At 38.2% G+C, this 26341-nt stretch overlaps 1 protein-coding gene across 2 annotated transcripts in view; it reads right to left on the bottom strand.

The window, feature by feature from the left end:
- Positions 1-1793: 1793 nt before the first annotated feature.
- st6galnac5a (ST6 (alpha-N-acetyl-neuraminyl-2,3-beta-galactosyl-1,3)-N-acetylgalactosaminide alpha-2,6-sialyltransferase 5a) overlaps positions 1794-26341 on the bottom strand; it is a 216290-nt gene continuing 191742 nt past the window's right edge. The window contains exons 4-5 of one of the 2 annotated variants that reach the window (XM_039735694.1): positions 9275-9382; positions 1794-2633 (exon numbers count right to left, since the gene is read on the bottom strand). In XM_039735694.1, coding sequence (XP_039591628.1) covers positions 2402-2633; positions 9275-9382 — 340 coding nt within the window. In that variant the 3' untranslated portion in view covers positions 1794-2401. The remainder of the gene's footprint in view (positions 2634-9274; positions 9383-26341) is intronic. The other variant, XM_039735695.1, reaches the window with a different exon arrangement.

Genomic DNA, 26341 nt, shown 5'->3' with positions numbered 1-26341 from the left:
GACAACTTTTCCCCATTTAAGTGGGCTGAATGAATTGCAGAGATGTGTGATACTAATGAAAGAAAACAGCTAGTTTGAAAAAATCCCTCTAATTATTTATGATTGATTTCTAGGGGTACCAACACATGTGTCCAGGCCATTTTAGAATATCTTTGTAGAATAAGCAATACTTGATGTCTTGTCACACTTGCTTTGCTTTACTCGATGACATATCAAAGGCATGCAGGTAAACACCAGACAATTGATTTTCATTTAATCACTTTTCAGGAGGCATACGGCACTTTTTCTAAGGGTACCAATATCATTTTCCCAAGTCTGTGAGAAATATGCCTAAACTCTTGGCTTGCAAATCTCCAGAAAATGGAAAACTACAACTTATAAAACCTGTATTTGTATCGTGGCGTGGAGTTGAGGATGTCAGGGAGTATTAGACTTTAAAAAAGCAAACCGCCCAGAAATCATTCCACCCCAGAAAACATTTTGCTTAAATAAACAGGCTTTCAAAACAGATGTCAGCTTATCAAAATGAGGTACGTATCCCAGTTAAATCCCACAAACCTGAAAAAGGTATCCCATTTTCATTAAAAACAGCAGCAGGTGATCGGGGTGGGAAGGAATCTCAAATGAAGTCAAGTTTCTTAGCCTGTTACTTGTACGTGGTGGCAAGCAGTTCACTCCACCCAGCGTTCTGAAATTTCCTGTAAAAAGAAGACCCTCTCACCATGGTTATTCTGTACCTTTGTTTACTCGCATGTTAAACGTCATTTGGCCAATGAAGGAGTCCTTTGTCTGACGGGCATTGAAGGGAGATGAAAACAAGAATACCAAACCAAGATATGCTCGAGGTCTGTTTGTTTATATCAGCCAGAGACAGAGATACAGAATAGGTGTGATGGGCAGCACACATGGGTGGGCTAGCATCCCAGCTGGAATGGAACAGGGAGCCTTACTCATTCAGGAAGCCAGTATGATAGAAGGACTGGGGCAGACTACGTCTTGTGAATACTTTCTCCCTTGATATGCTAAAGCAGGGGCCTCCAACTCCAGTCCTGGAAAGCTACTGTGGTTGCAGGTTTTCATTCTAACTCTTTTCTTAATTAGTGACCAGTTTTTGCTGCTAATTAACTATTTCCCTTTATTTGAATTGACTTTTCTTAAGACTGACCACTGAATTGATTTTTTTTTTCCTTAAACGACACCTAAACATAAACCTGATGTGAAGTGAGCCAACAGATGACCAACTAAGTTGGGGCCTCAAACTCCAACCAACTTTACTTCATTCAGTTTCTTAATTTGAAGCCAATTCTCGTTGCTAATTAAACTCGTTATTTAATTCCATGGCGCTCATTCTGCCATGACAGACATTTCCAAAACTTTTGATTTTCTTTTTTAAGAGCGCCGTCAAAATGTTTTGTGGACCTGAGCAGATCAACATTACTGAGGCCTTCACCTTTCTTTATTTTCAGTTATTGTGTGATGGACGCAGGTTGTTGTTTATGTGTTGGTACATTTTGTGTCTTAATATTGTTTGGTTGCTAGTTAAGGAAAAAAGAAATAATTAAGGGGCCTGAGTCTTAAGATGAGCATCAATTAAAATTAAGGCAAAGAGTTAATTAGCAGCAAAGTCTGCTCACTAATTAAGGGTTAGAATGAAAACCAGCAGCCACAGTAGACCCCCTGTGCTAAAGGGTAGCATCCCTCTAATTTGAGCTTCAGCCACTTCTCCTCTGTTACTCCATAATGTTATACAGATGTGTGTTTGTACATTTGTATGGAGATTATAATGGCTTGACTTTAGAAGTATTTAGATGTTTTATTAACACTTTGGTAACACAAATACACATCATTCCAATGAAGAATTAATTTGAACTGTAAAGAGAGAAGGGGACAGGAAGGAAAAGATTCAAGCTGTTAGGTCCAGCAAGTCCAGTCACAAGTGCCACCAGTAACGTCACACATGAAATTCACCACATGACTCTTATTTGCTCTGACAGCATCCAGAAATACAGACCGGAGCATCATTAATCACCCATAAACTAATTACTTTTCTTTCGTTCCTTGGGTGAAAAAACATTACCGTGTACGCAATCCTCAGGCTGACAACCGAGAGATTAAATGATCTAAAGCAAGCTGCTCCCGCTCTCCAAATGGATGTGGCAGCAAGTGCTCCAGTGCTGTGAGCCCAGAAAATTTAGTAACACTGCCTGCTGGATGTTTTTTTTTTTTTTTTGTAAAGCAACATCTCAGTAGCGGCAGTTTGGGAGATGAATGTGCCAAATGACGAGCTGTTAGTGCTTTCATTCACATAATCCAGAGTGGCTGTAACAGTAGAAGAATGATAAATGACCCAATAACCTTAAAAACAAAGTTGCTCAGCTGCCAGGATGAAGCAGCATGGCCTTTAAGAAGCAGGAAGCATTGTGGTCCTGTTTACCGAAGCTGCTGTTGGACTCCAGTCTGGCTGGTAAAACAAAATGTTATAGGTTCGTGCCCATTTGGCAAAAACTCGCTTCTCTGTGATAAAACGGTGGTGGCTTCCCTTGCGGCCTCGTTCATGGGAAATGTACATTGTGCATTCGTCAGGTCCTGAGGGCTCGTAGTAATGGTAAGGGACTGACACATGGTAAGGTTCCCTACAGAATGAGAAAGAAAAAAGAAAGGAGTAAACAGAGGAGTTTAAAAACACCCAGAAAACAAAAAACAGATAAGAACAGGCCATTCAGCCCAACAAAGCTCGTCCACTTAAATCTTCTAAAATAACAAAAGTCTAGTTTTGGAAGTCCCTAAAGTCCTACTGTCTACCACACTACTAACTTATTCCATGTGTCTTTGGTTCTCTGTGTAAAGAAAAAGTACCTAATGCTTGTGTGAAATTTACATTAAAAATTTGAATGAACATTTTAAAGTAACAGTCCCAATCCACTGTACTAATTCCCTTCATAATTTTCAACACTTCAATCGTGTCTCCTCTTAATCTTCTTTTGCTTTAACTAAAAAGGCTCAGGTCTCTTAATCTTTCTTCATAAGCCCTCCTGTACAGAATGCTAGAGTTTGTCACAGAGCCCTTGATCAGATAGACCCACATGACAATTTCGAGTTTCTTTCAAACTGATGACCAAAATGATTCAGTTCACATCATTATGCAACTTCTACAGTACTTGTTAGATATGCCAGACTTGCTGACTGGTATTGCTGATCTTCTTGGCTGACCATGTCAATTTAAATGAATGAAAAATCACCGGGCAGGTCACACATTTACTAACTGTGTGCTGACTTTCCAGCCAGTCTTTCTCGTCCCTTTTTCTGACAGGCAATACGTCCTGATGGAGCTGTTGCTGTACAAAGGGTTAACAGGTATGGAGAGTTCAGCTGCTGTCTTGTTCCTTTTTTATTTTTTCCATTCAGTCGTGGTATATAAAACACAAGACAGCAGACAGACAAACTCTTCTTCTTTTTCTGTGGTCCAAAACGCCTGTGTTCCTTATTTCCCTAAAGTCAATTTCAAACTGGCTTGATTTTCTCAGTGCGAGTCTCTAGGCATTTCAAATTATGTGACTAACCTGCACGAGAGCACACTGTCGACCGCCTCTGACTTGCGAAGATTATATAAATTAAGGCTACAGCTTCTAATTGCTGGAAAAGTCATTTAATGTGGCATAGCCTTAACTCTAAAGATTTCTTGAGGTTATTTAATCCATTTGAGGATAATATGTAGTTCAAATGCTGCCTTATTTATACTCGTGTGACAAAGTTTTTCCATTTTTTGGACTATTGCCGTACACCCCATTAAATGTTTTTTCCATTTTTTTGGACTATTGCCATTAACTATAATATAATATATATTATACAATTTTGTTTCTATTTATTTGTATCATTATTTTAGTGTTGGTGTTGCATGGGCATCATATATATATATTTTTTTTAACTTTGCTAGTCATGTGATTTGTGACATATGATGCCAATACATGTCTCATATAAAAGAAGGCGGCACACGTAGTAGTTTGTCTATACCGACTATTGACTCTTCTCTTTCTTCTTATCTAAATGCCTGTCATATTAATATCCTTATGGACAGAACTTTCTGATAATGATAATATGAACATTGATAATGTCAGCAGCAGATTAGGAAAACGAAACGTTTACTTTGATATCTTGGCAACTATGTGGATTTTACTTGGTGCACATAAGAACACACAAAAATTGGTTGATCAGGTTTGTTTGTTTAGAGAATAGCTAAGCTGTCTCCGGATTTTTCTTCACAGCCTAAAGTCTTGCATGTTTGGCTAAGTGGCATTTCTGAACTTTTTCTGCGTCAGTAGGGCCTACAATGGACTGGGCAAATTTAGTGCCTGGAGCATGGGAAAGGTGCTATATAAATAAAATGTATTATTTATTATTACCCACTTTTTTTTTCTTCTTTCTTCATAGGTCTGAATCGCTATCTGATTATTTAGAGTGGTTACTTACCAGGTAACGGTTGTGGTTCGTCTGCCAGTCAGCAAACATCCACCACATCCTCTCAGGTGCAAGAAGCAGATCATGGATATGTGATACAGTACCTGCCAAATAATACAAGTGTTGTGTATATATGTTACGGCCAAAACTCGAAATCGGCCAAAGCAGGAAGTGTCCGGCCAAATCAGGAAATGGCCAGTGTCGCTGTAAAATAGTGACTTAACATCAGGGACCTATTTTATTGACCTTAAGGTTAGTGTTTGGGCGAGGGGAAGGCCATCTCAAGTGGCTCCTGCTTTCTGAACAGGACCCGCCTTAAGCATTTTCTCGTGCAGAATGGAAAACTCAGTTCTGAATCTGCATATGAAAGTTTTTAAGCATCTTCGCACCTTGAGTGGACAGTCTTACATCAGCGCATCGGATTTTGGCCACTTCGGGCCGGACAAAGTAGCATATACGCTGGTCATGTCTAGTAATTCGGACTGTGGCCACACCTCACAGCCAAAATGGGAAATGGCCGGTCAATTCGGGAACTGGCCGTAACATATATACATAGACAGATATACTAACTACCTCTGTAGGTAAGGATCAAAGATTTGCACTTAACACATGATGCTACAGGAAGCCAGTGTAGAGATCTGAAAAGAGGAAAGCCAGTGTAGAGATCTGAAAAGAGGAGTGACATGCCACCATTTTTTGAATCATCTGCAGCGCCTTGGTAACACTTGTGGGTACTCCTACTGTACATGCAGACCGCTGCAATAGTCCAGACGTGACAAGACCAAAGCCTGGACCAGGGAGTGTGATGCATAGTCTAATCAGATTGCAAGTTTGATCTTGCAAATGGTGTATAAATTCAATCAGCAAGGATGACAGATGGTTTGAATATAGTCCCTGAAGGACAGCTGGTCATCGATTACCACCTCAAGGAAGTGTACAGACTTGGCAAGTGTTAGCAATATTGAGACAAGCTGAATAGAGATTTAAATAATAGTTACATATAATTATGTTCATTGTAGAAAAAATCTCTAATTGGGTAAACTAATGTAAATTAAAATGAATTTAGATAATAAATGTAACATGCGTCTCCCAGACTATTATCGAACAAATGCACCCATTTCTGTGTCTGTCTCTTGTTGCTCTGTAGTGAGGGTCAAGTGCACATTGCAGCAGATTAAGGTATGTTCAGCAGGGAAGTAATCTACTCTCCCATTAATTGGAGAGGCTAATCTTTAATTGTGTTGTTGTGCTTCACAAAATCGAGATAGAGTTACGAAGGTAGTGGTGACTTCTGCCCGGACCTCCAATGACATTCAGGTGTGTGCCTCCCACCTTTGTGTCTGAAATGACGTACTGTACATGTTGTTTCAGGTCGGTATGGCAGAAAAGGTAGGAGCCATGTATGCATAACCTGCTGCAGGAGAGACATCAACATTTGTCTCATAAGTGGAAGGAATATTTCTTTACATTAGCAGAATAATGTAATATTGTTGTGGAGGAGACATAGTAAGATGAATGGATGTGTCTGCACATTGTGTTCTAAGAGATTTCAATCACTGCTGTTTGAGGAACTCTCTAAAAATGATGTCTGGGTACTGTAATCTGCACAACAATGAACAAAAATGTTTTCATCTTTGCTACAAAACAATCGAGAGAGTGTTGTGTTTACACATTCATGTTCTATATTTTCTATTTATGCCTCTTTTTTGTCTTTTCAATTTAATCTAATAAGCTTTTTATATATTTATAATTTTATTTAAGTTCATAATACGAGTATTTCATTTTTGCGTAAAAATATTGTAAATGTTTCTGCGTGGAAGTTTGGGTCCTGTTATGTTCCTTATGTTTTGTGGGTGGCTCCCCAAGAGGCAGGGCCACCTGCCCATCTCCATTTCAGAACTGCCCACAGGCCTATAAAGGCTGTGGAGACATGAAGTTCAGTGGGATACATTGTTCAAGCCTGATTTCGGCAAGTTCTCTCTGGTGTTTTGCATATACTTGGTTTTATGATGAATGGATTTTGATCTTTTAACTCCCTTTGGAATACTGTATTGGGTCTTTGCTTGCTTTTTGGACTTGACCTTTGGATATTCCTTTTATGCCCTTTTTCCCTCTTTGGAGCAATTCATTGTCACTGCTTTAGTTAATACATCTTGCACAAGCCAAAGTTTATGGTTTCCTTTGTTTGTTGGGGCTTTTCGTGATATTTTATATTTTCTAAATAATTCAAGAAAATGAGTTCCAAGAATCTGTGACAAAAGAATTATTTCTAGATCCTTTTCGTTGTCACAAAGATGGCTCATGAATACAGAAGACATAGTTTCCAAAATTTAAAACTTTTGGAGCTTCAAAGTGGACTTAAGTTTTATGGCCTTATCATTCACCTCTGGCCTTGTGTATCCTTAAGCCCTATTGTAAGCTGCAAGAACAGACAACATATTTTTAAAATGTATTTTAAAAAAAAACTTTAAATTTATGTGGAAACTTAATATATACTCTGATTGTGAAAAAATAACTTAACTTGAAAAATAAGAACGTATCCTTTAATGAGAATGAAATAAGTCACGGTCAAGTTGCAGAAGGTTTTGTCTTTTCTACAAAAAGTAACAGCTGATTTCAGAAACAAACCCTGTTCACTCACATGAAACAGTCTAGGCAGTGGAGATTGTCGAAAATTCAATTTTAATTTACTCTAATTCTAAGTTACTTTTTTAAAATGAAAAAACAGAAGCCATCTGCATATAGGGACAACAAGGCCTCTACTGTCTAAGGAAGATGAGTCTTTTTAGTGTGAATTCTAGAATAAAACCGTTTTTTTAATCAATCTTGCACTGAACAAGTCTTAACTTATGTTCTGCTGGCTTGGTTTGGAAATCTTAATATTAGGAACAAAAACAAATCCAATTGTAAAACAGAACAGTAAAAAAATAAGGTTCCAACAGTTAGATCTACCAGACCTATTTAATAAGCAAGTACAGAAGAAAACAGAGTGTATCACGCAGACAGCTCATCCACTGCAGTCATTCAAAATTTCCAGTTTGTGTCATCAGGTCACAGGTTCAAGGCTCCACAGATAAAAAGCAACTGCTTCAAATACTCCTTCACGCCAGTTGCTATCCATTTTATAAAAAGGTTTTACTTAAATAAACATTCAAAGGCTGATAAGTTATCGTTCATATCAATCAGTCTGCTTTGTGTGCTCTTATTGTTTTAATTTTAACATTTAATAGATACAGTCTGATGTCGTACCATAAACGTTATGTTCACTACTATATTTTATTTACTTGGAAAAGTTTATGTATGATAGCTGAGCTCTTTGTTCCTGTCTTTTAAATGCAAAGCCGTAGTCTCTCTTTGGTCTCACTTCATCTTTGGTCCAGGGTGCTCAGGAAAGTGTTTTGGCCAAAAGGAGTCAAGCAGCCCAAGCAAGTGATTAAAAGATGGCATGTATAGCACCAATGCTCTGACTTGTCTTGTCTTTATAAGTGGAAAAACATGGGATCCACAAACAAAGTAGGAGGCCGAATTAAGCCTTGAAGCTTCCTAATCATTTTCACGCCTTGGGTGTCTCCAGCTTGTGGAAATAACACAGGAGCCATGCTTTGCCTGATTCTGCCTTGTTTCTGGTGTTAGATGAAAAAATATGTTAGTCATTAAACTTTTATCTGATAGCATTTAGTCCTCCTTAGAGGTGCTAGTGTAATCTGGCCTGTTTCATAATTTAATTGAGAGTTCAATTCCCAGCCTGATACAAATCATGCGGTTAACAAAACCATTGAGCTGTTATAACAAAGATGAAGCTACCATCTAAGAAATCCTTCATCACTTATGGAACAGTGCTCAAGTCATTTATTAGAACAATAAATGAGTATGTCTGCTTACCTTTAAAAATGAATTCCACACATTGTACTTCTATTTGCAGAAAACATATCTTATAACTACCATATCCATCATAAAAAAGTACTGAATTAACAGTCTGAGTACTAGTGAATTACAGATTTCAGTTCTTGATTTTTAATAAATTTGCAATCTGAAAAATATTTTCACTTTGTCATTATGGATTATTGAGTGTAGATTGATTGTCAAAAACAAGAAGTGTATCCATTAAAATTAAAGCTACAACACAATTAAGTGTTCAGAAAGTAAAAGGGTCTGAATACTCTGTGAATTCACTGTATACGTCTATGTTGAGAGGCCATTCTGTATACCTACAGTGCCAGAAGAAATGCAGGAACATGGGTGTGACAGACAAGGGGACAGCGTCCATCAAGCTCATTAGGTTAGCTCATAAGTGACTTGTCCCAATATCTCATTCAGATACTTTTCTGCTTTAACTAAGCGTAATTTGGTCTGTTATTCTACTACACTTTTTGTGAAGAAGTGTTTCCTGGTTTCCATCATGAATGCACTTCCCCTTAATCTTCTGCAGACGCAATGCCTGCAGATAAAAGCTAAAAGTCTCCATAGAAACTGAAAATGTGAAGCCTCTCTCTTTCATACGAGTCAAATGGCAAAGCCATCTGTGACCTCAGGAATTTAAGATGAAACTTATCTGTGCATCAAAAATTCTGTTCAAACCAAGATATGTCAAAAATAGCAGCTTCTTTTCTTTTACGTTCCTGAAAAATAGAAGCTGACAGCTAAATCGATTGATTAAAATCCTGCCAATCGAATGGAGGGTGGTAGACAATGTGCTGTGGTACAAAGAGAAAGTGCACATCTAAATGGCAACCCAGCCTTCAAAGGCAATAGAGGACGCATGAAATTAAACGTGACCACCTATATCTGTGTCTCACAGCTTTACAAATAAGTGACATACCTGCAGAAGTCTGGTGGCACCATGCCATAGACGTTTATTCTGTCACAGAGCTCCAGGGCTATCGTCATTGTGAACCAGCCGGTGCTCAGCCAGGAGTTTGATATTCGTCTGCAACAGAATAAGGTTGACATCTTAATGAAAGGAATTCTGGGTGCAGAAAGTATTCACCCCTGCTGCCCCAGACCACTGTTACAATTTGCTGTGTTAACACTGAAAGTTATGGCACATTTTGTTTTTTTTAATATGGTTAACAAAACAATTTATGGTTTCATGGACTAACGTCGCTTTTATTATAAAAGACAAGGAAAGAAAGACTGAACAGGTCTGACTGCTGTGCACAGTCCTTTGTGGCATATTGTAACAGATTTTTCATACTTCGTAGTTTTAGCATTTGCCTGCTCTTCACTGTAAAAGTGTTCTAACTGCAACAGGTGACTTGAGGAGTGATGGGGTAGAGTAACCTTAAATCAAAGTCTTTTTAAGCCATCATGAGGAACTTTAACTTTGTATTTTGCTGACTTATGAATTGCTGTCCAAGTTTCCAATATATCTGGGTTGCACGAGGCTTTGCTCCAGTTTTACTCTAAATGTTACTCAGTTCTTTAAGCATTTCTCCCCGAACACTCCCATCACAGAAAAGCAACTGACAATATGATATTGCCACCACTTGTGAGTGAAAAGATTTGCATGAAACTGAATTTGCAACAAAACTCAGGATCACTTAGAGGTATTGCCAAGAGTGCACTCTTAAATATCCATCCATCCATTATCCAACCCGCTATATCCTAACTACAAGGTCACGGGGGTCTGCTGGAGCCAATACCAGCCAACACAGGGCGCAAGGCAGGAAACAAACCCCGGGCAGGACGCCAGCCCACAGCAGGGTGCAACACACCCACGAGGCATCGCCATGCAACTGCATGTCTTTGGACTGTGGGAGGAAACCGAAGCACCCGGAGGAGAACATGCACACTCCACACAGGGAGGACCTGGGAAGTGAATTACAAGGTAGCAGTGCTACCACTGTGCCACAGTGCCACCCTTATATATATATATACTGCTCAAAAGAATTAAAGGAACACTTTAAAGAAACACATTAGATACATCAGATCTCAATATGAAGTTGGATATCTATACAAATAACGACAGGGCAATGTCTTAGGAACAAAAGGATGCCAAGTCTTTTAATGGAAATAAAAGTTTTCTGCCTACAGAGGGCTCAATTGTGTAGACACCCTAAAATCAGAGTGAAATGAAGATGTGGCAGGCTAGTCCATTTTTCAAAAACTTAATTTCTGCTACTCAAAATGCTTTTCAGTATCTTGTGTGGCCCCACGAGCTTGTATGCATGCTTGACAACGTCGGGCATGCTCCTAATGAGACGACGGATGGTGTCTTGTGGCATTTCCTCCCAGATCTGTATGAGGGCATCCCTGAGCTGTTGTACAGTCTGAGGAGCAACCTGGCGGCGCCTAATGGACCGAAACATAATGTCCCACAGATGTTCTATTGGGTTTAAGTCAGGGGATCGTGAAGGCCATTCAATTGTTTCAATTCCTTCATCCTCCAGGTACTGCCTGCATACTCTTGCCACATGAGGCCGGGCATTGTCGTGCATTAGGAGGAAACCAGGACCTACTGCACCAGCGTAGGGTCTGACAATGGGTCCAAGGATTTCATCCTGATACCTAATGGCAGTCAAGATGCCGTTGTCTAGCCTGTAGAGGTCTGTGAGTCGCTCCATGGATATGCCTCCAAGATCATCACTGACCCACCACCAAACCAGTCATGCTAAACGATGTTACAGGCAGCATAATATTCTCCACGGCTTCTCCTGACCCTTTCACGTCTTTCACATATACTCAGGGTGAACCTGCTCTCATCTGTGAAAAGCACAGGACGCCAGTGGTGGACCTGCCAATTCTGGTATTCTATGGCAAATGCCAATTGAGCTCCCGGTGCTGTGCAGTGAGCACAGGCGCAGTAGACATTTGGGCCCTCAGGCAACCCTCATGAAGTCTGTTTCTGATTGTTTGGTCAGAGACATTCACACCAGTGGCCTGCTGGAGGTCATTTTGTAGGGCTCTGGCAGTGCTCATCCTGTTCCTCCTTGCCCAAAGGAGCAGATACTGGTCCTGCTGATGGGTTATGGACCTTCTATGGCCCTCTCCAGCTCTCCTAGAGTAACTGCTTGTCTCCTAGAATCTCCTCCATGCCCTTGAGACTGTGCAGGGAGACACAGCAAACCTTCTGGCAATGACACGTATTGATGTGCCATCCTGGAGAAGTTGGACTACCTGTGCAACCTCTGTAGGGTCCAGGTATCGCCTCATGCTACCAGTAGTGACACTGACTGTAGCCAAATGCAAAACTAGTGAAGAAACAGTCAGAAAAGATGAGGAGGGAAAAATGTCAGTGGCCTCCACCTGTTAAACCATTCCTGTTTTGGGGGTCATCTCATTGTTGCCCCTCTAGTGCATCTGTTGTTAATTTCATTAACACCACAGCAGCTGAAACTGATTAACAACCCCTCTGCTACTTAACTGACCAGATTAATATCCCATAAGTTTCATTGACTTTATGCTATACTCTGATTAAAAGTGTTCCTTAAAGTGTTCCTTTAATTTTTTTGAGCAGTTTATATATACACATATATACACACATACATATACACACACATATATATGCAGTTATCATATTCCTATACTGCTATTTATCAATAAATTGTATTATTCTGTTCCTTAAAACAAGAGTGCTTCAGTTATCTTGATATACTGTAAGTCTAATAGATGGAGAGCCTCCTCCTACAACAGAGAAAGGTAAGGTAAATAAAGAAGGAGCCTTACTGAAATATTTCATTACCTGCATTGCTGAAAGCAAAACTGATAATTAACCCAGTTAATACTTCTTTTTCAATTAATTAACCCAGTTTAAATTGGCTTTTTTAAATCCAACATTATTATGGCGATCCTGGGTGGGAATCTAATAGATTAATAGTAATCAAAATCCCTTTTTCCTAAAACAAATACCTTATGACAAACCAAGAAAGTGTAAATGGCACAGAATTAGATGTGCAGCTGCACACTTTATTTTCATGTCATTGTTATTTGGTAACTGGTTAAGAAAATGAAAAAATAAAATGAAAAGAGTTTAAGACTGAAAAACAAGGTTTGAAAACAAAGAACAGTTAACCCTTAACAAGCAAGGACTGGGAATGTTAACACACAGCCTAATTAAAATGAAGCACAATGTTGTCTGCAGAAGAGTTGGCTCAGCAGCACTAGGTGGCATCTAATTAAGCAACTGGGTAGGAACAAAAATCTGCAGACACCACAGCCCTCCAGGCTCAAATTGGAGGTGTCCCCCCCCCCAGTTTACTAGCTCACAGTTTCTGCACAGTACAACAGGAAAGTGACAGTTCCCTATGTCTAGTGTCATTTTAAAATATAGTGGATATCAAAAGTCTGTATCACTTAATTGAAATATTAAAATCTTGCGTTTGTTGATGTAAAGAATACAATCAGGACTGGCAAGTCAAGTGTCTCATCAGATGTGCACAGTACAATGAAATTTGCACTTGCATGTCTCCTCAGGCTATATCGACACTACTAAGTTTTCATTTAATTTTTTTTTTTTTAAATGATAATAATCTGTGGCCACACTAACATTTTCATATTGTCTATTTAAGCATTTTCATCTTCACTAAAACAATCTTAAAAGCATATGTCATAGACATTTGTCCACAGTGGGCATGTGTGCATTGGTGAAAAGATCCTTGAAGGGACGGTGACGCTTTCCACCATTGGATTTATCACAAAACTATAGTGACCTGCAAGTTATTTGCCTTTTGTGCATGTATGCAGCATTCAAACATTACAGAATGCAATTGAGATGCATACAGGTAAGCAACATAACAAGCACTATGGAAGCAACTCTTCTGTACCTGCTATGTTGAAATGTTTTTCTTACATAAGAGGTGACCAATCAAGGAATGAGATGTTGTAATCAGCAGGATCCATTTGGGGAAGGGCCACGTAATAAGCATGAACAAATCAATGCGCCATCATGGCCTGCGTTTTTTAAAAGTCTGTGTTTTCACCCATCCACAATGCAATGCTAAGCTGATGTTTTCAGAAGTAAACAGCTCTGGAGAGCATTTTCAAAAGTCTCTGTTTTCAGATGTTAAAAATGCAGGGGTAGTAAGACACAAGGCCAAAATGATGAATAATATCTACATTTTTAACAAAAATCTAAAAGTATGGATGTGGCCTCATATAACTGACAAAAGTACAATACAAAAAAGGTGCACTTAGAATGGAACACAAATAAACAATCTGAAAAAGAACAGTAAATTCAAAGATAAGAAGAAAAAAAAATCACAGAAATAACGCTAAATACAAAAACTTGTAAAAGGTGAAAAATATCTGATGTGACTTGGTTTTTTGTCAGCCTTTACATTAACAAATGCTGAAATTTCAAGAAAGGTGTGGAGAATTGATATCCACTCTGATGCAGACCAAGGAACTTGGTTGCTTAAGAAAGAACAAGTCATTCGCAGATCATTAAGGGCCATATGCCTGTGTAATGAAATTTATAAATCCTTTTAGTTTTGTTAACTGAGTTAACTGTGTTTGAACAAACTGAACATACACATACACAGGTTGGCAGCTGTCCCAGATTAACTAGGAATGTCATGTATGCCAGCCTCAATGTTAATTTCTAGACTTATTAATACAAATCTTAAAGGAAAAATAGTGTGTCCTGTAATGTTACCATAATCCATTTGTCTTTGCAGTAATTTCATTGCAGTGACAATTTCATCTTTTTGGCTTTACACCGACGCATTCATGTAAGCTTAATCTCTAAATACTTTATTTCCAATCAAAACAGGCCAGATCAGACCACCCAGAGGTTCTGTGATTGTGTGGCCTACTGAGGTAGCCTGCTTTATTCAAATGAACACAACTCCAAGAGAGAGAAAGAGAAATCAGACAGACAGACGGATTAGCAGCCCAGCAGCTCCAGTTAAGAAAGAATGTTTTTAAAATTCAGATTTTTGGTAAATTATAGCATGGCTATCAGTAACACTGCTCACTGGATTTGGTATACCACTTTACAATTTGTAGTTAGTGGTCTGCTTCCTGCTTTTGTTGGCATTGTTGATTTAATATGTGCTATCAGTTGTCTACAGTGCTCTAATATCATAATCTGCATGATTTCAGTGGCCATGCAGGACCTTCTTCTACTTCATTGGAGCTGCTGCATATGCAAGCAGCATTAATGTTGGTGAAAGACATGGGTGTGAATTAATTAATAAACAAGAAAATACAATGTACTTGCATTTGTAAATCATAAGACATCTAACCAAATTTGCAAAATTTCCCCCAGGGGACAAATAAAGTTCTCACTCTCTAACCTGTCATCCCATATTTGTTCCAAATATTTGAATCCTACTTATGTACAGTATAAGCACATACATACTGTACATTTAAATATATTTTTCAAAACTTCATATATAATAACTTAATATATTAAACTAACAATAATTTCTTTTAACACCACAACTCCGTGCAGTAAGGGACTTCCAATAATTAAATTCTTTATAAAAGGTTATGCTTTTCTGCCAGTAGAGGGAGTAAAAGAGCCTAATCTTAAACATGAAGAAATGTTATCTTTGAAGTTACATTCAATTTTTGTTAAAATTTCTTTAAGGAGTTGGTCTCACTGTTGAGTTTTTTTCATCTCCTTAAAACAGACATGCATAATATCATAAGTAATGGAAATGTTTCCAGTAGAATTTATTTGATAGTAAAGCTACATTAAAACTATAGTTCAAATTAAAGAGTAATACATTAATAATGTAGGTAAATATATCAAATAGATTTCCAAACCGAAAAAGATAGATAGATAGATAGATAGATAGATAGATAGATATGAAAGGCACTAGATAGATAGATAGATAGATAGATAGATAGATAGATAGATAGATAGATATGAAAGGCACTAGATAGATAGATATGAAAGGCACTAGATAGATAGATAGATAGATAGATATGAAAGGCACTAGATAGATAGATAGATAGATAGATAGATAGATATGAAAGGCACTAGATAGATAGATAGATAGATATGAAAGGCACTAGATAGATAGATAGATAGATATATATGAAAGGCACTAGATAGATAGATAGATAGATATGAAAGCAGATAGATAGATAGATAGATAGATAGATAGATAGAGAATGCAGTCTTATAATGAGCAGCTGTAGGTTTTCACTGCAATAAGCAATATAACTTGTTTAAGACTGCTTTTTCTCATTGATTACAATTGCTCTGTCTGATTTTAATTTTTGTATTTTAGTTCTGTTTATAATCTGTGTTTTATCTATTGTTTGGTGTCCTTGAGTGTTTAGAAAGGTGCCTACAAATAAATAAAATGTATTATTATTATTATTATTATTAACCAGAGCTGAACGCCCACCTTTATCTAAACTTGTCTCTCTTAGCTGGTTAAAAATGTCCAGATTACAGTACGTGTTGCATTAGCCAAATGTCAGTTATCTGATCAAATTCTCACCACGTCCCAAAGACACACATTTTGACTAACATATTGCTGCTTTTTGGAAAATGTTTCTGTAAAAGAAACAGGGATTTACAAAGGCAGCAAGCTTTTGAATTGAAGACCCAAATCCCCCTAACTCAGTTGTCCTGGATAAAATATGCTTCCTATGCATGTATATTTGAGATTCTTCAACAAAGTAGAAGGTCAGTTCACTGGTCCAGTTCAAAAATCTGGAAGATCTAAAGCAGTGGCTTGATGGCTTGTGATGAGCACAACAATCTGTACAAAATTTAATTTGCAGCAAAACTCAGCATTTCATTTCACAAAAAAATTAGCAAAATAAATTGTGTTTCGCTTCTAGCAAAATTCAGACCATTTACACAAGAAGAAGGGTGTTTAGTTCCTGTTTGGGAGCACTTTCATGCATTAATTTCACATTCTTCTAGTTGTTATTAATTCTTTGAATAAAGATCTCAAGTAGTACTCACTGCAAATGCTCATGTTCTCAAAGGGTTTTCTAGAAAACGGTGCTTAACACCAGCAAAGTTCCACGTGAGTCTAAAAACCTTAGTGATGTGTAAAATGGTGCATTTTAGCAGGTCTTCATCCAGCATATATGCAGCATGTTACACTTGTGAACAAACGTACTGCACTCGTCCGTGGAGATGTGAATGAAAGGTATAAACAGGAATGATACAAATTACATGCTTTACCCGGCTGTAGAAAAGAGCCCAAGGTATAGTGCCAGTGCGAGGCAGAGCAGTACAGTTGGTCTGGGTGACACAGAGAATGTGAGAGAGTCCAGCCGACAGCGCCAGGAAGCCCCTGCTTATTGCCTTTCCTTGTGCCTGGAGACAGAGAAGTTTTACCTTAAGCTCACAACGCTGACAGTGAGGCTCATTTAGAGGGCCGTTAGAATCCAGAGGTAACGGGTTCACAGCTGGCCATTACCACGGTGCAAAACTCCGATGTGTGTGTGTGTGTGTGTGTGTGTGTGTGTGTGTGTGTTAACACACAACAGAGCACAGGAGTAACATGAGAGTTTGATCAAGGCTTTAGGAAACAGTATTTCTTGTTTTCCACCAAAAAAAAAAAAAAATTTAAACACCCTAAAAACAGTGTTTTGTAGTGGAGAGTGTAATGAGTTTTGTGGTTTGCAATTGCAAAATCACCTGTGAAACAAAGTTTAGTGTCTGTTTCATAAAACTGCACACAAATTGAAACTTGCCTGTTTCAGTCATCACTATTGATAACCAACGAATAAAGGTGGGACAAGGAGGGTCTTCAATTCAAAAGCTCAATGCTATTTGATTGTGCTTTTCTGTCTTGTTGGAAGCCTTTTTGCAGAAATTGTTTGATTGAACAATATTTTAGCCAAAATACTTGTATTTGAGACATTGTGAGCATATGACATGTAGATAATGCAACACAAGTAATAAGATTTTATCACGGACGTTTTCAAACTATTTTCTGTTTTGCTTTTGCTAAAATGTTTTCTCAGCCACCACTACAAACAACACAGGCTAGGTAACAGATAAAAAATAAAAAATTTCATTTTTAGGGTGGAGTATTCCTTTCAGAGGACTGACCACTAGTAATTACAGCACTGCGATTGTCCTTTCAAAGAAGTTTCAAGCTTCCACAATAATCTTAATTAAATGTGGCCAAAGTCACGTTTTCCAGGCACTATAGAAGTCGGTGTCAAAGTAAATTGCGCCTGGAATTTCAGTTCTTTGAGCTATATTATGCTGTATTATATCTGAAAGTTTCACTTCTGACAGCAGTTAAGCAAACATATTCAAAACATAAATAAGCATAAAGAATGAATTAATTAAATCACTGACGAAAGCAATTTGTAGTATGAACAGTAATAACTGAACATTTATTAGTTTTTAATTTAATATGAGGTAATAAAGGGACTGTCATGCATCATTTATATGGAATCATCCAAAAAACAAATTACCCCACTGCATTAACTGACAGTGCATTGATTACAACTCTGTGATTGGCTGTAATTTGCAGTTGAGGACTTTTCTGCTTCACTGCAATCACATTTATAATCTCTGAGGTAATATTTCTACCTAAATTATTCCATTTCAGTTGCTATTATCTAATTACTGAGATTCTTGGTTATAAGTCACATTTTGTTAGTCACTTTTTAAATTATCCTTAATCATTCATTCATCTTAAACAGCTGCGTTGCACAAAATCAACATGACTTCATTTATACAAGCCTTTTGCAGCAGATGGCAATTTGTTTAACTCCTTCTTGATAGACCTTGAGAACAGCTATTGACAAATTGCCCAATGATCTATATTTTACGTTTTATATTTTACATCAGAAAGACTCAGATTTCCTAAAGTGATGTTTTCTTCTGTATTACCAGAGACACAGAATCACTTCATGTTCTACCTCAGAACAACACACAATATGTTGCTCATTTTAGGTCAGCCAGTTTGAAACACATTTAGCAAGTTTTAATATACAAGTGGGAAAAACCACAGTTTCATCTAGTCATAAACTACCGAGGCCTGACAATTATAACTGCAGTGTCTTACATTTACATAACTCCTTTCATCCCCCGGGGATCGCCTGGCACTTTTCAAAAACTAAGCAACAGACCTCAGTGGCTGTGGCAACATCACTTTAAATAGGACCTTAGCTTTCACATCACATGTAAAAGGATGGAACACACGGACGTAATTGACTTGCTGAAGGTCATATAGTGGGTGAGTGCCTGAAGGGGGATTTAAACCAGAAGCCTTTAACTGAAAAGTCCATCCAAGCATCCATATTAGGAGCCCATTTGTCACAGGACTACAGATCGTACATGCAGTCAAATAGCAAACAGTACAATAAACTCGCTACTTAGTCCATATGTATTTATTTACAGTATATGAAAAAGGCCTGAATGACAACCTCATTCACCTTCTGTAGAATCCATATAAAAATGCAACAACAAAGCACAAAGTGATATTAGTTCATATTTTGGTCTTATACAAAACACTAATATATGTTTCTTTAAAAAATGCTATTATAATATTCACTAGCAGAAGCCTTAGGGACAACAAATCATCAATATTGCTGTTAATTAATTCACCCAAACAGGGTTGTTTGTTTCTAAAATTAATTCTTAAATAGCCAAAAATGATCTACTGCCTGTTTGCACCTTTTTCAAAATTTCTTCTGCTGTTGGGCTCACCTACAACACATGCATGTCATTGGTGACTGGAGGAGCACTGTGGTGGCTAATTGGTTAGAAATTTAGGACTTTACAACGGGACTGTAATCACATTTATAATCTCCGAGGTAATATTTCTACCTGAGCTATTGAATTTCAGTTGCTATTATCTAATTACTGGTTTTCTTGGTCCACTGCATCACGGACCCTGTGTCCTGGGTTTGAATCCCTTACCCAGTTGTTCTCTGGATGGCATTTGCATGTTCTCAAAATTTCTACATGAGGTTTCTTCTGTGATCCTTTCCATCCCAAAATCATGCAGATTAGACTGATTGATAATTCTACATTGACCTCAGTGAGTAGGACGTGCAATTGACCTGCAGCCGTGTCTAGGATTTTATTTTCTGTTTTGCACCCAGTGCTGCCAGGATAGTTGTTATCCCCCTTAATACTAATTTAAATTTGAATTTAATAAACAGGTGTGAGAATGTAAGGTAGCGTAATTCCCAGATGGACATTCCAAAGACTTGTGTGTGTGTGTGTGTGTTTGTGTGTGTGTGTGTGTGTTAGATTAACTGATAAATCTAAACTGACCCCTTATGTACAGCGTGCGCTAAGACACAATGGCACGCCATCCGCGGTTGGTTTCTGGCTTGCAACAAGCGCTTAAGATAAGGGACCCGCTCATCATAATCCTGAATTTATTTAAATGGTTTATAAAATAGGTGGATAGAATCTGTGTATTTGCTTCAATTCGGCTTCAAGGAAAAAAAAAACTACTATGATATCTAATAAATGCATTTAAATTAATAAGAGTGTCACTAAAAATTCATAATGAAAAGTTAAATTTTTTTTTTGAAGCCAACTCCCTACACTGTCCCCAAATGACACAGGCATTAATATAAACTGGTGGAGCCTGATACCATGGCATATTTGGCAAAGGTCTGCTGAAGTTTTATTTTTTATAAATATTTTTAAATATATATCTCAATTACTTAATGGGGATGAAGCTATAAACACAGTACTGTCAAAACACACTTTTCTTTTACAAAGGCTGCATATAATTAAAGTTCATTAAAAGAATCATCATAATTCCACTCTAATTTCCGCTCTAATTTTGTGTGTGAAAATTATCTGTTCACACAACATGTCTGGAGGGCTTATAATAAACAGCAAGAACTGGGATCAGATAAAGGAGCAGACAGAAAACAGGTAGGCAATATGGACAGAGACGCCTCGCTGGTTAAAGCAAGGCCAAACCCTCGGTGTTTTAGCATTGGCCTCACATGGATAAGCTGCTGCTGAGGTTGTTTCACGTTTTTAATGAACTGTAATTATTGTTTTTGATTTTCCCTTGCTAAGTCTTCTCCATTTTTTTTCTTTTTACTTGGTCAGTGGTTAAGTGGATGCATTGTCACATACTTTTATGATGGCCATATTTTACAGTATCGCCTGAAATGTTGTTGTTTGCCAACAAAATGATCCTTTTCAAAATGTCGCTAGCCTGCAACATTTGAAATTTGAACTAAAAATATATATATATATATATATATATATATATATATATATATATATACACATACACACATATAATTATATACTTCGCTTGCCCAACCCCGGGTTTGGTTTGTCGGATATACGATTTTAAGAGATTGTTAGTTTCATGGAAATTGTTACATATGTATTATTTTCCCTTTTATTTTAAAACTTTTGTAAAAACAATACTTTATTTCCGGCCCCGGGCATGGTTACATCTCTTTCTCGCAGGCCGTATAACGCTGCTCGCGTTGTGAAGGGGGTGCGGCCGAACGCATGCTAAGGAGATGCCGTCGGATCATCTGCTGTCTTTCTGCTGCTGGCGAGCTGCCTGTTCTGCTTGTCTCTCTGCCTGATCATTTCAAAGCCTGTACAGCAGCTGTACTTTTGCCACTTCGCATCTCTGTCGCTCGCGTTGTGAAGGGGATGGGGGCGAGAGTTAGGTTGGCTGAACGCACGCTAAGAAGAAGCAGTCCGATCATCTGCAGGCTTTTTGCTGCTGGCGAGCCGCGTGTTTGGCTTGTCTCTTGTCGTTGTTTTAAGAGCTGGGAGCACGTGTCTGCCAACAGCAATCAAGCAACTGCTAGGTTAGATGTCTGTGGACTTGTTTTAAATGATGTCTCACTGCCTTGTCTCGCATGACGTTGTAAAAACAATACTTGTCCTTTATTTCCGGACCTGGGCGTGGTTAAATCTCCTTCTCAGGACGTACAGTATAATGCTTCTCGTGTTGTTTATGGGCGGGTCGGATGAACACATGCTAAGGAGGTGCCGTGGATCATCTGTTGCTGTCGCGCTGTCAGTCTTCCGTGCTGTACTCCGCCCTCCCTCAATCGGACCTAACAGTCACTTAAAACAAAAAAGGTTTCAACCTGGCTGGGAAGCTACAATATTTTCAAATTTTACTGCTTTTATATTCTTTACCTTTCTCTGCATGTGTATCACGCCATCGTCTGTTTGAGCCTTTCGAATTCCACTGCTTTCATAATCTCTTATCTGCCTTTTTTCTCTCCAACGCTTTTGGGTCTCTTTTCTCCACGCTGCTCTTTCTTCTTCGCTTAGTCGTTAACGTTTCATCTAGAACATATTGTGCTGATCTGTGTGTGCTACGTGCCTTTACACGACTGAGTGTTTTGCTGGCTGTGTTCTTATTTGATACTGTTTGCGTCTCGCGGGTCTTTTAAGTGTCTTCCAAGAACTTCCGAAAAGATCAAGTCTCTTCGCCCTGCTTTTTCTTTCCAAGATTTTTTTTATAATAGAGAGATATTCTCTTCCTTCCAAATAATATGGTCAACTTGGAAGGATACTCAATACATCTAGAAAGTAATGAAGTGCTGGACCTCCCCTTTTAATCCACCACAAAAACTAAAAAACAACACTCGATGGTGTGAAGATAGTCAGAAATAAGTGGGAATCTCAATCAAGCTTTTAGTTTTCTCGTGACAGAAGTCAAAGGGGGGTCATTGTCAGGAGCTCCAGGTTGACCCTAACAGGGGTCTGATCTAAGCTGACTCTCTCCTGGATGTCTGTTATTTTATAGCCTGCTGGTCATTAGGGCGGAGGTTAATTGCTGTCTGTGGGTGTCTTCTCGCTGCTCAGAATGACAGAATAGACATCACTCCAAAATGACAGGAGGCACTGTTGCCATCTCTTCGCATTCACCTGTTGTTCTAAGACGCATTACACATTTTGAGGCTTGCATAAGGATTTTCTTTGTTGTAGTAGTAGTAGTGGCATTTGTACAGTACTACCAGAAAATTGTCACACGTATAAATAGCCATGAAATTTGTGCTTTCTCCTCCCATATCTCCAACACTTGTATGTTAAATTCCTTGAAGAATCCTAAATAACTAGCTGAGGACATCCTGAGGTTTATTTTCTACAAGGATGCAGCTGACTTGAGTTTTATTTTGTTTTCCTCTCCTCCACTGCCATTGTTCAACAATTGATTAATGGACAGTAATTATGTTAATTCAGTTTCTGTAATACAGAGTAATAATGCCTACCATGTAGGCTGATAATTTATATATATATATGCCAGGGAGGTTAATAAATGCCGGGCAGATTCTAAAGAGTACCTCAAAGTAAATTTAAATAGTTCTCATTTTAAGTAAAGTAGGACATCTTTTTGGTGTTTTATGGTGGGTGGGATATGATTCGTTCAGCTAAGTAAAATAAAGATGAGGTTACATTACACAACTTCTAGTCACTGCGTATGTCTGACTTGCTGACTGCAGTTGCTGATTCTATTGCTGGACCACTTCAATTGAAATCACTACAAGATCCTGGGCATGTCATAGCTGATGTTGTACGAAGGTCTAACACACATGCAAAGTTCAGCTGCGATCTCCATTCTGCTGTAGTACATAAAACACAAGACATCAGGCAGACAAGCTTCTCTTCTGTTTGTGAGATTCAAACACGTCTTCCTTAGTCCTCATTGCTGCATCATATGCAATGTAATTTTGGATGAGCATTTATTATTTGTCATTTCTCAGGCACAGAAAGCCCACCTTTATGACAGAGATGAGTTATGGACTAGATGACTGGTCTTCATTAGAGCGAGCCAATGACTGTGTCTGACTTGCTAAGATGTAAATGAAGACTACAACTAAAAATCATTGGAAAAGTCGTCTAATGTGACACAGGCTTAAGGTGAAAGGCTCTTAACACAGCTTACCTTATCACAATAAATTGTTCATTGAGCTGTGATATCTTATTGGATGTCAACACCTATGTAGGACTGGGAATTATTGGCTGTCTGAAAAACAAGCATTTTATCCCTGCATGGTTTTTACATGAGGCATTTCCAACATATGTGAGCCAGTGAAGCAGAAGCTTGACGACATCACTTGCTCTTTGGCGCTTCATTCACATACATTTTGGATATTCTGAATCAAGAGAAATAGGTGTAATGTATAATTCTGAGTTGAGTTAGGCCAGGTTTTGCATGGACTGAAAATATCTTATTTAGTACTGACTTGCTCTCATTAACTGAGACTTCAAGGTCCAGCACCCAACAGTGTCACTGTTTATGTAAAAGTGTACTCTTTTGAAGATACTGGCACAGCTGGGGCTTACTATCTACATTTTTAATTCTATAGTTAATGTTGAGAGAAGTTTCATAAATTTAGCCAGCCTTTTAGTAAAATTTCTGTTTTGAAAGTAGTAAAAGAAATATTTAGATATAGCATTATATGTGAGGCCCAGTTGTGCCTTAAAGCTTATACCATCCCATACTGCTGTGTCTTTATATCCCCCCTCTTCCATACCCCCAAACCCCCCCCAAGACCAGCTTGAGAACTAGATGTTTTCATCCAGCTTTACTTTAACTAATACTTCAGCACTGGGTTACTCAGAAGAAATATTTCCATCAAGATATATATAATAAGAGAGGTGTGCTCAGCATTTCATTCATGCAAAGAAAAAAAATGTATCCTGTTAAGGAAGCTCTAGAGTTGATAATCTAAAGAATTTCTATATATACCAATATAATAGACTAAATCTTAAAACATATAATTATAGAAAAGCATCAATAAAAGTGACAATCTCCCAAAATCTGGTGACTTGATGAATAAAGAATGCCGTTTTTATAAACCCACCGTAGAGCATTCAAAGAATATGTCTGCACCTTCAAACTAAAATGGTGAATCCGGAATTCATGGCATGCCTGTATAATTGTGACCAGAATACAAAGCAGTTTTATACACTCCCATGTCCAAATGCAAAGCGAGCCGTTTAATGGCAGTGAAGATGCCGCGTATATCCAACCGCTGCCGTGTACCTCATGACAATATTTTAAATTCACTATACAGCAATATAACACAGCTTTGGCACCCTTGGTACCAATACAGATGGCAGTCTATTAAAAGCTCTCTATTAATGTCCTACAGTATATTATCTAAGAGCTGACTGCACTCCTGGCTTATTCTCTTTATTGCTTCTCCAAAAGTGTTCAACAGGTGAGGTTTCTCATATACTACAGGTCAAGCCAACCGACATGGATGACGCTGAATAAAAAAAAAATGGACACGTTCATCAAAACCAAGGACAGGATGCCTTTAAAGTAAGTCAATGTAGCGGTCGATAATAAAATGTCATATTTTTTTGATTTATGAAATCTTTCTTCCCACACCTATTTTTAAATGTCTTCTTTTAAACATGAACACAACAAAAAAAGGGCATATAAAAAATAATAATTCTTGTTAAGCCGGCATAAGAAGACATTTTACAGGCAGTGGAACCGAGTAGCAGTCTGCTGTCTTAGTAGTCCAGATGGATTTATCTGGGGAAGCAGGAATCTGTTTCCTATAGGTGTCTCATGTGTAATGTTATGGCTTTTTCCGTGATCTGCCTTTGCAAGTGACCTGGAGTGCCTCTGAATGTACAGTTATTCGGCTCACTGGGAATGAAAGGGTCAGGCAGGATCCATAAAATATTTAGGCATCTGCTCAGCGTTGCAGTTGGAAAGTAGTTTGGGCACCCTGCACCTTACTGATGCCTCTTACACAGAAGAAAACAATAAAAGGGGGCACTTTTTCAGTGAATTCTTCAGTTATTGCAGAGGTATCTGATCGCAGTGTTTTCCTAAGTGTAACACTTCAAAAGTGTTGTTTTGAAATAAATCAACTCCAGTTGACACTTTTTATCCATTATCACAACTGCTTATCCAGTTCACAGTAGAAGAATGCCAGTTTCTATTCCGGCAGCTGACCACACATGGGGTATGAGTCCATTACAGGGCCTACTCTCTATTAACCGGTAGAGTTCATGGCAAAATTTGTCAAAGTATTTTTTGTAGTAAATTAGCAGAGTTTACTGGTGAACATGCTTTACCTGAAAATTTCCCATACGTCCAGCTTAGACATTTTTCCCAGCACCCCATGATGTTTTGCCAGACTAGCATGAAATCACACAGATGTTGCAGCCATGTTGGATGGGGATGTTACTACCTGATCTGAGCTACCTGCCTGATGAGCACTGCACATGTACAGAACTTTCATGCATGTGTACTATAAGCATACTCCACCTCACACTTTACATCACTGCTCAACCTGCTTTGAGCATGCGTAATTAATTTATGATGTGTGATGTCACAATCAGATCAGTACTTCAACAAGATTAATACCCCTCATGCATTTAAAAATTAGAGAAAACAAAACCTGCAATATTTTAATTTGTGGGGTACATTAGCTGACCATAATGAGAATATTATTAAAATACTGCTCACCATGTTTCCTCCTATCTACTTTTCAGTCAGGTTTAAATTTTATCTACTGGACCTACTATTTCCATAATCTTTCAGTCATGCCACAGCAGCCTTAACGTTTGGGGTTATTTGTATTTGGGATGATTTTATGAATGGATGGCACAGAGACTATCTAATTAGACACACTTTGTAACGCTCTCTAATCTAACATATTAAAAGATTACTATGTGTGTCAGTAACAAACTGAACTGGAACCTTAAATGTGCCTAAAACATTGTACTTGTTTTTGAAATTAAAAGGTGTCTGAGCACTTTCTGAATCCACTGTTTGTAAGTAATCAGTGTGGTGTAATGCTTAAGGCTTTGGATTTTGGACTTCAAACCCTGAGGTTGTGGGTTGAAATCCTACCCCTGACACTGGAAAAAAAATGTAGCTAATTCGCCTTGAATAAAGGTGTCAGCAAAATAAGTGAATAACAATAAGAAGGAGAAGATGAAGAATCAACTACCAGCTACCAAGTGCAGGCATGAAATATTTGCATCCCTGAATTGTAGGCCACTTGAGTGATTCTAAACCCA

Source organism: Polypterus senegalus, chromosome 14, assembly GCF_016835505.1.
Source record: "Polypterus senegalus isolate Bchr_013 chromosome 14, ASM1683550v1, whole genome shotgun sequence".
Lineage (NCBI taxonomy): Eukaryota > Metazoa > Chordata > Cladistia > Polypteriformes > Polypteridae > Polypterus > Polypterus senegalus.
The sequence above is the reverse complement of the archived record's forward strand: the minus strand, read 5'-3'. Positions and strand labels throughout refer to the sequence as shown.